The 14,219-nt window shown below is 41.3% G+C and overlaps 1 protein-coding gene across 1 annotated transcript; it reads left to right on the top strand.

The window, feature by feature from the left end:
- Positions 1-6,393: 6,393 nt before the first annotated feature.
- Positions 6,394-8,708, top strand: LOC100677398 (melanoma-associated antigen B16-like). The gene has a single exon (XM_003420192.4). The coding sequence runs from the start codon at positions 7,007-7,009 to the stop codon at positions 8,027-8,029; it is 1,023 nt and encodes a 340-aa protein (XP_003420240.2). The 5' UTR covers positions 6,394-7,006; the 3' UTR covers positions 8,030-8,708.
- Positions 8,709-14,219: the final 5,511 nt, after the last annotated feature.

Here is a 14,219-nt window from a genome sequence, read left to right as displayed (position 1 = left end):
ACCTCGGAAAAAAGACCTGGCAATCTACTTCTGGAAAATCTGCCCTTGAAAACACTGTGGAGCACAGTTCTATTCTGACACACACAGGGTTACCAAGAGTCGGAATCAACTCAACAGCAATTGTGTTTTGCTTCGATTTTAATATATAGTTAAAACCCAGAGAGAACCAGGAAAAGTGCTTTTAGTAGTTCCAAACCCGCTGACACTGCATTGAGTTGGTCTTGATTCATGGTGACACCATGTGTTACAGAGTAGAACTGCTTCATAGGGTTTTCAATGGCTGTAATCTTATGGAATTAGATTGCCAGCCTTTTCTTCCACAGTGCCTTTGAGTGGGTTCAAAATGCCACCTTTAGGTTAGCAGTTGAGTGCAAACTGTTTGCGCCACTCAAGGACCATCAAAGTCCCTTAAACTGAAAACCAAACCCATTGCCATCAAGATAATTCCAACTCATGGTAACCCCATGCGTTATAGAGTAGACTGCTCCATAAGGTTTTCTTGGTTATAATCTTTACGAATGTAGATTGCCAGGCCTTTCTTCTGTGGTACTGCTGGGTGGGGTCGAACCAAATTTGTCAACTTTCTCTGGTACTGATACTGCTGTACTCATATAATCTTTGTATTATTTAACAAGAATACTTTCCATTTTTAGCACCAATTGGTATATCATTTGGGATTTGTAGATATGGGAAGAGTCATACATTATGCTCATATTTACTTTCCAAAGACATTTCCCTGGGCTTCTTATGCATACTTTACTTTTTTTTTTTAGTTTAAGAGTATAAATTTTGCATATAGATATGTTTGCTCTTTTGCTTTAACTTATTAGCAAATATTTCAGGCGCACAAATATGCATACATATTAATTTAATAAACACATGTGTATCCCACACCGAAATTAAGAAATAAAACATTCCTAATATTTTTTAAGTGTCCTCTGTACCTCTCTTCAATTATACCCACTTCCCTGGTCACAACTTCAAAGAAAAGCTTTGTCCTAAATTTTGTGTTAAATATTGTCATTGTATTTCTATACTTTTACTATATATGAATATGTACAAAATGAGTAAATAGTACTTTACATGTTTCTCAACTTATTTCTCAACATATTTTTCTAGGATATGATTTTTTTATAATAGTCATCCATGTTGATTTCAGAATAACCAGATGGTAGACAGAAAGGTTTCTTCACGTAGAAGTATTTCAGCTAACAAACTCAGAAGAATTTATAGAGTTAGATAATCATCATTCTTCCTTCCTTGGCGAATTAATGGATAAAGATGATGATCATCAATGACTACCAACACTGAGACAAAGGGCGACAACCCGATATTATATGTTTTCTAGAGGAAATGCAGAAGGCAGTGATGGTTCACTAGAAGAATTCTCACCTTCCATACAGGAGACTCAGGTTTGATTTCTGACCAATGCACCTCAAGTACAGCCACCACTTGCCTATCAGTGAAGGCTTTCGTGTTACTATGATGCTAAACAGGTTTCAGCAGGGTTTTCTAAGACAGACTAGGAAGAAAGACCTGGTGACCTACTTCTGAAAATCAGTCAATGAAAACCCTATGGATCACAACAGTCCAATGCAATTGTGCATGGGGTCACCATAAGTCAGGGGCTGACTTGACGACAGCTAAGAACAATAGAAACACACAGCATCACCTATGGAGTGGTCTTACCAAAAATACATGCACATATACATACATAAAATAAACTTTATTTTGGGTGAGCTTCTACCTCTAACATCAGTTAAAAGAAATACAGGGAACAGAAAAACATGTTAAAGGACACCAAATTCCTTTGGTAAAAACATTTGGAAAAAAGAAGTAACGCAGCTCATGGCACACAATTTTAGCAAACTAAGATTAGAAGAGAAACTTTTACTTCCTAACTTCTATTTTTCCTTTTGTTGCAATGAGCAAAATTCAAACCATGGAAATCTGGACAGAAAATAAGCACTGTTTTTGTTCTTTTCAACAACAAAAAAATTGCAGGGAAAAGAAGTGATATGTGAAGGGCAATCCATAGATTTTTTTAAAAAAGAAAAAAAAAACACTTAAAGGACATAAAATCAATCATAGTGTATAAATCTTATTTGGACATTCATTCTAAGAAACAAACATAAAAAAAGTACAAGGCAGGAAGATAAATGTGAAAAATGACTGGTCATTTGATGAATGTTGATGTTGAGCGTCGGTATACTGTGTGTTCATTATACTATTTTCTTGTCTGTTGTGTATGTTTGAGAATTTCTATAATAAATTCTTATCATAAATACCATACATTTCAAATCTCCAGTAAAACAGACTCATTTTTACAAAATATAAATGACCAATAGATCCACACAGAAATAGAGCACTGCAAACAAAGAATGCAAACCGAAACTGTTGTCAAAGTTCCAGGACCAGGTAGTTGGGAGCCAGATCTACCAAATGGTGAGGGAAAAATTAACTATTACTCAAAATCTTCCAAAACATACCAAAAGATGGGGAATTGTTAAACTCATTTTCCCAGGCTAGCTCTCTTTGAGATGAAAACCTGATGAAGACACCCCAAGAAAAGAAATTTTGAGCCTAGCTCACTCACACAGATACAAAAATCCTATCATAATCCTCACTTTTGCCAATATCACCAAAAAGGGAGATACACTGACATTACATATCTCCTAATGGAAGTACACAGCGTCACCTCTGGAGTGATGTAGCCCAAAAGCAAACCAATAAGCAAATAAAAATTTTAATCAAACAAAGCTTCAATGCTGTTTTCTTTTTCCTCCTATGCTTCCCCCCCCCTCTTTAAACACTGAGTGTCAGGTACATTGAATATACTACTCTGTGTTCTATTGTATATGTTTGATAAGTTCTATGGTAAAATATTTTAAATATCATACCTTAAAACTGAGGACCCAAGTGAAATTGACAAACTTTAGCAAAATACAAGTGACTAAATAGTTCCATAAAGAAAAAGAGAACTTTAATTGAAAAATACAAACTGAAACTGTAGAAACTGTAGTCTGAAGCCACCTTTAACATGTTTCTAGATCAGGCAGGTTCAGAGGTCAGTTGTACCATATAATCAGGAAAAAAAAAAAACCTAATCAGCATCTTACGTAAACTTTTCAAAACCACATAAAAAGATTTAAAATCAGTCTTCACATTTTAACAAGCTAGCTCTCCTTGATTAAAACAAAAACAACAGATGAGGACGCCCCCAAGAAGAGAACACTTAAGCCAAGCTTACTCACATGGAGGCAAATATCCTAAATAAATTCATAGTATATCCAACGTAGCAGTAAATTAAATGAAAAAATAGGCTTAGTACAGGAATGCAAAGATGATATAAAAATAGTAGTTTTTGCATTAACAAATTAGAGGAGAAAACACATTTGATCATATCCAGGGGTGCAGAAAAAAACCTTCAAGCAAAAAACCAATGCAAATTCATGGTAAAACTTTTAGGAAACACTAGAAGGTATTTACATTATAAAATCTATAAAAATATACATAAATGTGAAATAATAAAATTTCCATTAAAGTCAGAAACAACACTACCACCTCCACCGTTCAGAACTGGACTGGAACTATAAAACATAAAATAATACTCGTGAAGAGTGTGCTTCTTAGTTCAAACAGGTTACCTAAGACCAAATGGATGACTTCTGTCCGGAGGCAGGATAAGAAGGCAGGAATGGACAGGATGTGGTTGGACAGACAAGGGAAACGTGGGGTGGAAAGGGGGAGTGTGCTGTCACATTATAGTGGCTGCAACTAGTGTCACATAACAATATGTGTATAAATTTTTGTATGAAAGATTGACTTGAGCTGTAAACTTTCACCTAAAGCACACAAACACACACACACAAAACTGGACTGGAAAACACAGACAGGGCAATAAGACTATCAAGATAAATGAGAGGTATGAATAACAAAAAGAAAGAGACAATGTAATATTCGGTGGCAAAATGATCATCTATATATGCAATGTCAGATAGCCTCAAAAGATCAGACACTCACAAAATCATTCGGCTCAGACCCTTCCCTGTAGACAGTCAGGCTTTTAGAAAAGAAGTTAATACGAATCTAAGTCTGGCTGGTGAAGAGAAGGAATAGATCGGCGTGATTTTTCTCTGACAGCCCACCAAGGTTTCCAGCCTTGTGGTACAACTTCCCCATCTCACAACAAGGCTGCGACAACAGACGCAATCTCTGCAAGGGATAAGGTAAAAAAAAAAAACAACACAACTAATCAAGAGTTTGCTGAGATGCGGAATTTCCCAGGAAGCCTTTATTTAAAGAGACAAGAATCAAGACAAGGACCCGTTTGAATTAAGTCTAAAGAGACCAACACCGTGGAATAGATGAAGTCAAACAAAGAAGGACCCTACGGCTTCTCTTAGCCCCAAAAGACTTCAAGTTGGGCTGTCAGGCTGAAATGTCCCTTCACTTACTCTTCACGGTTCTAAGGGACATGCAAACCTTGGTATGAGGGGTGGAAACTCGGCTCGGCAAAGGGAGGAATTCCAGGACCCGGCAGAAATGTACGTGAGGACCCTTATGTAAGGAGTAATAGCAGCTCCCGCCGCAAAACCTAGCGGTAGGTAGAGCGCTCCGCCCCTGCTGTCAGCCCTGGGAAGCCCCAGGCAGGAGTAACCGGATGTGACGCCACCCAGCTTCCTGTTCCGGCGTCTGAGGGCCGCGAGGGTGTTGGTCTGAGGCGGCAGCTTCAGGTCTGCACACGGTCGAGAACCCGTCCAGGTTTCAAGGTAAGAATCTAAGTGAGGCTTGAGGGTACCACTACCGCAGAACAGAAGGAGGTCCACAGATAAGAGCCCCGCCCCTGCTATCAGTTTTGGGAGGCCCCGGGCGGAATTATCAGGCCGAAGGGATTCCCTCGCCCCGCGGGCGACAAAGATTGAGATGAGGGCGTTTCTGCGCAGGAGTAGGAGTACCGGAACCTGCTAGGAATTAAGATAATGACCCTGAGTGAGGCCTGAGGGGACTACCCACCCAAGAGCTATAAAGGACTAACAGAGCCAGATCTCGGCTTTTAGCTCGGAGAAGCCGCGGGCATGATTAGCCGGAAGTGGTGCTGACCGAAATCGGCTTTAGGAGTCTGAGGAAAGTGAAGCCTCGGACTGAGGTAGGCAACATCGAATCAGTAGCGTGAGGAGTCCCCAGCCCTGCAGGAGTCCAAGTAAGGACCTGAGTGAATTTATTTATTTTTTACTGTACTTTAGATGAAGGCGGAAACCCTCGTGGCGTAGTGGTTAAGTACTGTGGCTGCTAGCCAAGAGGTCAGCAGTTCAAACCCACCAGGGGCTCCTTGGAAACTCTGTGGGTCAGTTCTACTCTGCCCACTAGGGTCGCTACGAGTCGGAATCGACTCGATGGCAGTGGGTTTGTTTTTTGGGGTTTTAGATAAAGGTTTACAGAACAAACTAGTTTTTCATTATATAGTACACATATTGTCTTATGAGTTTGGTTAACAACTCTACGATATGTCAACACTCTACCTTCTCAACCTTGGGTTCCCTATTACCAGCTTTCCTGTTCCCTCTTGCCTTCTAGTCCTTGTCCTGGGCTGGTGTGCCCCTTTAATCTCGTTTTGTTTTATGGGCCTGTCCAATCTTTGGCTGAAGGGTGAACCCCATGTGTGAATTTTTAATAAATCCCATAACAGGTCTAGCCACTTGAAGATGTGGATGGATGAGGTTTCTCCTCACTTTCTTCTCGGGTATCTCAGAAAGGAGTGACCTTCGTCGGAAGGTGGTGACCTCAGTTAATCACAGGAGGGGGCACGTTACCAATCAGTATCCAATATGAGGACTCTGAAGATTGTGGCAATGCCCAGCCTATGACAAAGGGGATCTCATAGAGCATTTCCCCTTGTGTCAGCCCTGGGAGGCCCAGGGAAGGGTTGTCAGACTGAGGTGACCCGTCTCTTCCTCCTCAGGGTCTCAGGAAAGCGACAGCTTTGTTTTAAGTAGGTGACTTCAGGTCAGCAGACAGAGGAGTCTCAGACCCTGGCAGGTGTCAAAGTAATGTCTCTGAGATACTTCCGAGGGGGAAAGTCTGGTTCCACAGACCATGGGCTGACCTAGGAGACCCCAAGCAGAGATAGCCAGATGAGATACCCTCTTACTTCTCCTTTGTGGTTATAGGGGAGTAAGGCTTTATTGTGAGTGGGCAACCTCAGGTCAGCAGAGGGAGGAGTCCCAGGCCCTGTCAGGAGTCAAGGAAACTGAATGAGGACTCTAGAGACCGCCCACTTCAAAACTGAAGGGAGTCAGCAGTGGCCAACCCTGTGAGGCCCCCATGTCACACAGCTTCACCTCATCCTTTGTTAGCCTTGGTCTGAGGGAGCAAAGTCAGCTCAGCAGAAGGAAGAGTCCCAGGTCCTTTCAGGAGTCAAACTAAGGATTTGAATGAGGATTGAGAAGACCACTCATCCCAGAATAGAGGTCCCACAAAGCCCCAATTCTGCTGTCAGTCGTGGGTGGCCCTGGGCATGGATGTCTGGATAAAGTGCCCCCTCACCCCCTCCTCAGTGATCACAGGAATGTGAGTCTGACATTAGGTGAGCAGAGGGAATAAGTCTCACACAGTGTCAGGAACCATGATGCAGGCCCTGAATGACGACCAGAAGTAGAACTGAAGGCTCCATCCACCCAGAAGAGAGGTTGCTCAACAGAGCCTAACCCCACCTGCCTACAGTCAGATGCGGGAATTCTCTGGCTGGGTTAGCTGGCTGCAACCTGTGGAGCATTCTCACTTCCTCTTTCAGGTTCTTAGGGGACACAGCACTCAGGAGGACAGGGGATTGATGAGGTTCTAGAGCACTGTTGTCAGGGGAAGACCATTGTAGGTGGCTTTCATCAGAACCGTCACTGTTTAATTTACCAACTTAAGCCACTCACATTCTCCTCCTCTCCCTTAGGCTCTGGCCTCCGTTAATTAATACCCACACTCCTGCCTGCTGTTATCCACGAGAGTCATCATGCCTCGGAAACAGGAGAAACCATGCTGCACACGTAAGCAATGCCCTCACACTTATAGTGAAACCCAAGATCTGGATATTGCACAGGTCTTAGAGTCTATGAAGGAGACCTGTCTCCCTTCCTCCCATCCTGTAATGCTTGGTAACCCGCAGGCGGCTTCTGCTGCTGGAGTAGTGAATACTCCCCAGGGTCCTCAAAGTGAGCATACCCTCTGCAGTATTATCTCAGCAATCTCATTGAGCAAATCTGATGAAAGCTCCAGTAGCCAAGAAGAGGAGGATAGTTCAAGCTCCTCACAGTCTCCATCAGACACCGAGAATGTGCCCAGAGATCCTCTAGATGAGAAAGCAGCTTTGTTGGTGAATTTCCTGCTGCTCAAGTATCAAATGAAAGAGCCAATTACAAAGGCAGACATGCTGAATGCTGTCATCGGAGAGTATGAAGATCACTTCCCTGAGATCATCCTGAAAGCCTCTGAACGCATGGAGATGATCTTTGGCCTTGATCTGAAGGAAGTGGATCCCATCAGCCACAAGTATGCCCTTCTCATCAAATTGGGTCTCACCTACGATGGGATGCTAAGTGGTGAAGACGGCATGCCGAAGACCGGCATCCTGATACTTATCTTGGGTGTGATCTTCATGAAGGGCAACCGTGCCACTGAAGAGGAAGTCTGGGAAGTCCTGAATGTGACGGGGATATATTCTGGGCAGAAGCATTTCATCTTTGGGAATCCCACGAAGCTCATCACCAAAGAGTTGGTGCAGGAGAAATACCTCAAGTACCAGCAGGTGCCCAACAGTGATCCCGCACAATATGAATTCCTGTGGGGTCCAAGAGCCTATGCTGAAACCACCAAGATGAAAGTCCTAGAGTTTGTGGCCAAGGTCCATGGGACTGACCCAAGTTCTTTCCCATCCCAGTACGAGGAGGCTTTGAAAGATGAGGAAGAAAAAGCCCAAGCCGAAGCTGCAGCCAGCCCTGGTGCTACTGCCATGGCCAGCACCTATTCCAACCCCTAGTGAAGACTGGAGTAGATTTTTCACAGAGTGTTTGAAGAGGGCCGTTAACATTCTAAATATTGAGGGGACACAGTGTCTGTTATCTTTGTGTGCCCTGTTCTATATCGGTAGCTTGACAGTTTATCTTTTATTTGGGGAGAGGGGTGTATTACTTAAATGTTACTTAATAAAAGCCAAAACCCGTTGCCGTCGAATCTATTCCAAGAGGTTTAATTGTCTTCAAAATATATAAGTTTATGAAAGAGATTGGTTACACATTTATTGCTGTTTATGAGATTTAAGAGTAAAATCTTTGCTATTTTGTAAGAACAAACTGGGAAAGCATCCATCGTATTTGTGATCCAGAATAAGATAATGTGGTATTGTGATTGTCATTTCTTTGTAAATGTGAAAGAACTCAGCTTTAAAATAGTTAGGATCAAGAATTAGAGAAAAAAGTAAAAGATCGTCAAATCTTGGCTTTTCTTGTACCTTTTAGTGTGTTGTTCTGCAAAATTAAATGATACTGACATGTGTGCTTAGCTTATTCAAGAATGCGTGATAAATAACTGTTAATAAATAACTGTTAATAAATAACTGTTAATAAAAATCCCTGCTCACTCTCTCTTTTATTCCGCAAACCTTAAATGAGCATATATTCATTGGAAAGCACTATGTTAGTTCTAGGGGTGTTACAATAAACAAGACTCAGTACCTGCCCATAGAATTTTAACATATAGGAGCAATAAGGATGATGGTGAAATATTATCTAATACCTAAAGGACAAGTAAAAGAAGGAATTAGTGGGTAGGGGTGGTAGGTCCAAATGAGAATGGCAAGTATAAATACCCTGAAGCAAGGAAATTCAGGGCTTTGGGAAATTGCAGTTCCTTCAATGGGAGTTAATTAAGTTACACTTTATTGAGGTGAGATGGGCTTGCATTCTTTACCCTGGCCTGGGGGAGTCAGAGTCCATTCCATTGAAAGGATATTTTAAATAGGCTATCTTGAATGTAATTTGGGAAACTAAGCAAGGCATAGATTTCTGATGGGGTGAAATGAATGAAAATAGGGGTGGATTGGATGCAAGGGCAGCTGGCAGGGAGATATGCAACTGGTCTTTGGCACAAATTCTAGGAACTTTGAGTTGCAGCCATTTGGGGAATATCCCTCGAGCCCAAATTAAATAACAATCTGAGGGGAAAAATTTACCGAGGTTTATGTGCTAAGCAGCACTTTTATCTGATATTTCATTGATTTGATTATTTCATGTCCTCTAGAACTTCATGTTCTCTGAGACATCTTGGAATTATATATTTATATATATGAGGGTGGTAGAGTCTGAGGTCAGAATAATCATAACTTCGTTAAAGACCTATTACATGCTAAGCACTGTGCCAGGTACATTACATACATCACACACTTTCCAGCAGTCCCCAACACAGGGCTTACCAAACCCACTCCACGATTCAGAGAACATGAGACTGTGCCCTAGTTCACAGGGCTAGTATGTGACAGAGCTGGGACTAGACCCCTGGTCTGAATTTGCCTAGAGCCACTCTGTTCTACTCCTCCCAACTTTAGACTGATTTTCTATCTCAATTCATTTCTCTTCTCACTATTTCATAATGTCTCTCAGATAAAAAGAAGGACCCTGTGTCTAAAGTATTATATTCCAGCCTAAAGAAAAAAAAAAAAAAGGAAGGTGAAAATGGGGATCAAGCACAATTTGGGGATTGACTGTGGGCTTCATTTATCTAGGCTCCTGCTGCCCCTAGCTCCAGGGTCCCTTGAGGGCTGAATCTGCCCTTGGCCTGGCATTTTTATCCAGCTCCACTCATTCCTGCATTACCGCATCTTTCCCCCTAGGCCTTCCCTAGTGTGACCTTCTGTCCAAACTGAAACCTGACCCATTGACCAGCTCTTCACTGCCTCCTCCGAAGGCTGCACCTGTCTCTAGTGGAGAAGACAACCCAGAATCACCTGCCCTCCCTTCAAGAATTCCTACTCCCTGCAGATGTCCCTTTAGGTCCCTCCCCGTGATTCCCATTTGATAGCAGCAGCCCCTTCCGTTAAGTGTTCACTTTGCATAGTGAAGTTTAGAATCTGGTCATCCTCCTGGGTCATTTTACCCCACTTGCAAGTGTTTTCCACATGGATTGGTGAGTGGAGCCTGATCTGGGCGAGAGTCTGCTGGTTCCTGGTTTATAAGTGTGAAGTTATAGAGGGGGGTTTAAAAAAAAAAACACCCTGTTATTTGCAGTACAATTTTAATGGGGCATCTCCCTTGAAACTGACCACTGAACACATATGCTGATGAGTGAACTTGCCTAGGTCCTCAAAAACCAAAGCCTACCCCATAAGTAGCAGATGAGGAAATACTATTGAAATAACAGTAAGTAAACATCTATATAATTTGAATTTCTGTAAATTCTGGAGTCCTTTAGAAAGTGTAGAAGTGGTTCCTTGGTAGACATGCTACCATTTAATAATAATAATAAATAGTTCACCATCCTTTATTTGACTTTTGCCTGTTTACCTGCCTCGGGAAAATCAGTACACCTAATTGGAGCTGTTCAGATGTTTAGGCATTTGGAATCAGGTGGTGGGTGGCAGAGACTCTCATGTTAAGATTGTGATGATACACCAAGCAGAAGTTGAAAATTCTCAATATACTGTGATTATAGAGGTTACTGAAAAGGGAAATGAAGAAAAGTGGTATTGAGTAAAATAGAGCAAACCACTCCAAAAAAAATTTTTTTTTTGAAAAATAGATGTGACCTTGTATCAGAAAGCATCTGTTACACAGTAGGTTCTTGAAAATGTTGGCAAATTTCAAGGTAAAACTGGTGTTCTCAGAAACCCCTCCAAGAAACAAAGAGGGTTGTTGTCACAACCAATATAATAATCTTTATTTATTGAGAATCCACTATGTAACATTTTATGAGAGAGACTCCAAATGCTGACTCATGTCTTTCTCTCCTTCCTGAGCACATGGGAAGACTACTTTGACCCGTTCACTTGTAGTTAGGAAGGTTCATGTGACTAACCCTTGCCTCTCAAATATAAGCAGAAGCAATGTTTGTCACTTACGGGATAAGACATTTGAGAGTCAGTATGCCATCACCATGCTTCTCTTCCATTCAGCAGCAAACACGGAGACCTCATATTGAGAAATGGAACTACAATATGGAAGCAGTCTTGATCTCAGGGTCAGCTGGTAACAAAGATCCCCTGCCAAATCACATCAAAATTTATGTGCACAAGAACTTTTTGTTGTGTTAAACCATTCAAATTTCAGGTGCTGTCTGTTGCATCCATTAGTTCATTCTAAGCTTTTTCATACATAGATGTGCTATAAAAATATATTGTGATTTTTAAATATCATGAGTAGTGATGGACATATTCTTCCACTCCCCTTTGCCGCTTAATAAGTGCAGGATTTCCCCATGACAACACATATATATCTACTTCACTTCCTTAACTACTCCCATAGCATGAATGTACCATGACTAATTTAAACAGCCTCCTCCTGATGGACACATAAGCTGTTTTCCATTTGTTGCTATGATATATAGAACTGAAATCAACATTTTGAACATGAATTACTGGGCTAAAATGTATGGTTTCTGATAGGAAAGTGTCTTCGTTTCCTAGGCTGCCATAACAAAATACCACGAAATGGGTGGCTTTAAATAACAGATACTTATTTTTTCATAGTTCTGAAGGATAGAAATCTAAATCAGGATATTGGCCATGACAATACCTTCTGGGAAATTTCAGAGAGGAATTGGTTTCATGCTTCTAGTTTCTGGTGGCTGCCAACAATCCTTGGCATTCCTTTGCTGCTTCTAGATGCATCTGCCTCTGTTGTCACATGGTGTTTGTCTTCCCCGGGGTGTGTCTCTGTTTCCATGTCTGTTCTCCTCTTTCATAAGACACCACTCAGAAGGGATTAGGACTAGGACTCACTCTACTCCATTAACTGATAATATCTTCAAAGACAGACCTTATTTCCCCAAGCAAGGTCACATTCATAGGCACAGGGGTTAAGACTTTAACATATCTTTTGGGGGGACAAGATGAAATCCATAACAGAAAGATGTACCAAAGTGGAAATTGGGCTAGGGTAGTATTATACATAAGATTGCCATAAGTCTGAACTGACTTGATAGCAGCTAACAATTTTTTTTTTTTTTAACAAGAGAGAGTGTGTGGAGATTTTAAGTTTTTATTAATATTGCCACGATTTCATCCCAAAATGTTCTACCAATTCATATTCTCACAAATTAATGCAGTGAATACCCTAAACACTCACAGACCTTTATTTTATCAGTCAAAAGTGCTTTGAGCATAGAGAAACCTTAAATTTATATTGTTAAGTGAAAGAAGGCAGTCGGAAAAACTACATACTGTGTTATTCCAACTATATGACATTCTCAAAAAGGCGAAACTATAGAAACAAAAAGTTTAGTGGTTGTCAGGGGTTCAGGAGGAAGGGGGAGGGATGAATAGGTGGAGCATGGCATTTTTATGAAGGTGAAACTATTCAGAATGATACTGTAATGGTGGACACATGACATTATGTGTCTGTTAAAACTCATAGGTCTGTACAACACAAAGAGTGAACCCTTAAAAAAAAAAAAACAATAGATTCCAACTCATAGTAATGTTGGGTCAATATGGTTTCATCAATTTTAACAAGTGTACCACAGGAATACAAGATGTTAATAGCAGAAGAAACAGTGTGTAGGAAGAGGAGGTTAGATGGGAACCCTCTATATTTTCTGTACAGTTTTTCTCTATACCTAAAACTACTCTAAAGATTAAAGTCTATTTTTTAAAAAATGTGCTTTAAGAAGCCAGAATCTAGTCAGAATGACTGTCTGCCAGGGAATGGGGCCAAATAGGACACTCACTCCTAGTGAGGGGTGAGGGTCCATAAGGAAGGCAATTTCTAGGATCCATGAGAGAAACCACATGCAAAACCAAGCCCAGAGAGCCCAGAGCTGACTGGCAGAGTTCTGGATCATGTTCAGTGTAGCATGGAGAAAAGAGCAGAAGGAGAGAAGGTATGGAAACTGGGTAGAGGGCCAGACATCTTACATGAATAGACTTGAGGAATCTCTGAATCACAACTACTAGGGGGAAGTTGTAGGGTCATCTGTATGGGCAGGTCTACTGGACAAAAGGACCAGAGGCATGCAGGACAGCCCAGCATCCTTTAGAACACCCCCCAATCTAATGTCAAGTATAGCTGGTTCCTTTGCATCACCCAATGATGTTTCTGGTGGATTTGGGGGGAGCTACATCTCTTGATTATCCTGGGGGTCCAGTGTATCCTTAATGAGTGATGACAGACAACTGCGATGAGCTGTGGAAGGTGGTGTGCAACTGAATCAGGAGGAACTTAGAGAAGCAATGTCCTGATACCATTTATCCCATAGTTCTGCAGATAAAGGGCTAGGTGTGGACACATACTCTAAAAACAGTCCAGATGGTGTCCCCAACTCACACTGCCTCCCATGTTTCCTGAGTTAGTGGTATACCAGAAAGCAGTTATCCTGTGGCTATGATTCCTGGACTACAGGCTTGGTGGAGAACCTGTGGAGATTGTACTCTTATTCTTTTGAACTGACTGGAGGTGATGGGAATATGTGGGATCCTCTGCAGGAAATATCATATACCATCCTGTTGTGAGCATCTCCAACTCCAAGATGGTGTTTGGGCTGAGAAAGGAGGGACTACAATGATATTTTCAGGGTAGTTTCCAAAAGGAATTCTCAAGTGCCATAAGAACCTGCCAAGGGGCAAGTTCCGCATTCTGAATCAATACTTTGATTTACTCATCCATTCCTTCATTCACTCATCCAGCAAAAAATTTACTGAACATATGCTGAGGGTGAATCATGGGGCATATAGCTGGGATGTGTTGAAGATGAAATTAACTCCTTTCATAGTTTATTGTGAACTTTGTAATTATTAAAAAAGAAAAATACTGTGTTGTTGCTAGAGTTTCTGCCTTTGGCTTCCCTGAGGATTTGGGCATCTTGCCTAACTGACAGATATCAGTTATAATGAAGACACAGCTACCCTAGTAATTTTTTTCTTTTAATCATTTTTTTGATTTCTGGTGTTCATTAAGATATCAGATCATTTTAGTTTTCAGATATTTACCTGCAGCATAATTTAAGTCGCTAATTTCCATTTT

Source organism: Loxodonta africana, chromosome X, assembly GCF_030014295.1.
Source record: "Loxodonta africana isolate mLoxAfr1 chromosome X, mLoxAfr1.hap2, whole genome shotgun sequence".
Classification (NCBI taxonomy): domain Eukaryota; kingdom Metazoa; phylum Chordata; class Mammalia; order Proboscidea; family Elephantidae; genus Loxodonta; species Loxodonta africana.
Note: the sequence above shows the minus strand (reverse complement) of the source record. Positions and strands in the feature narration are given on the sequence as shown.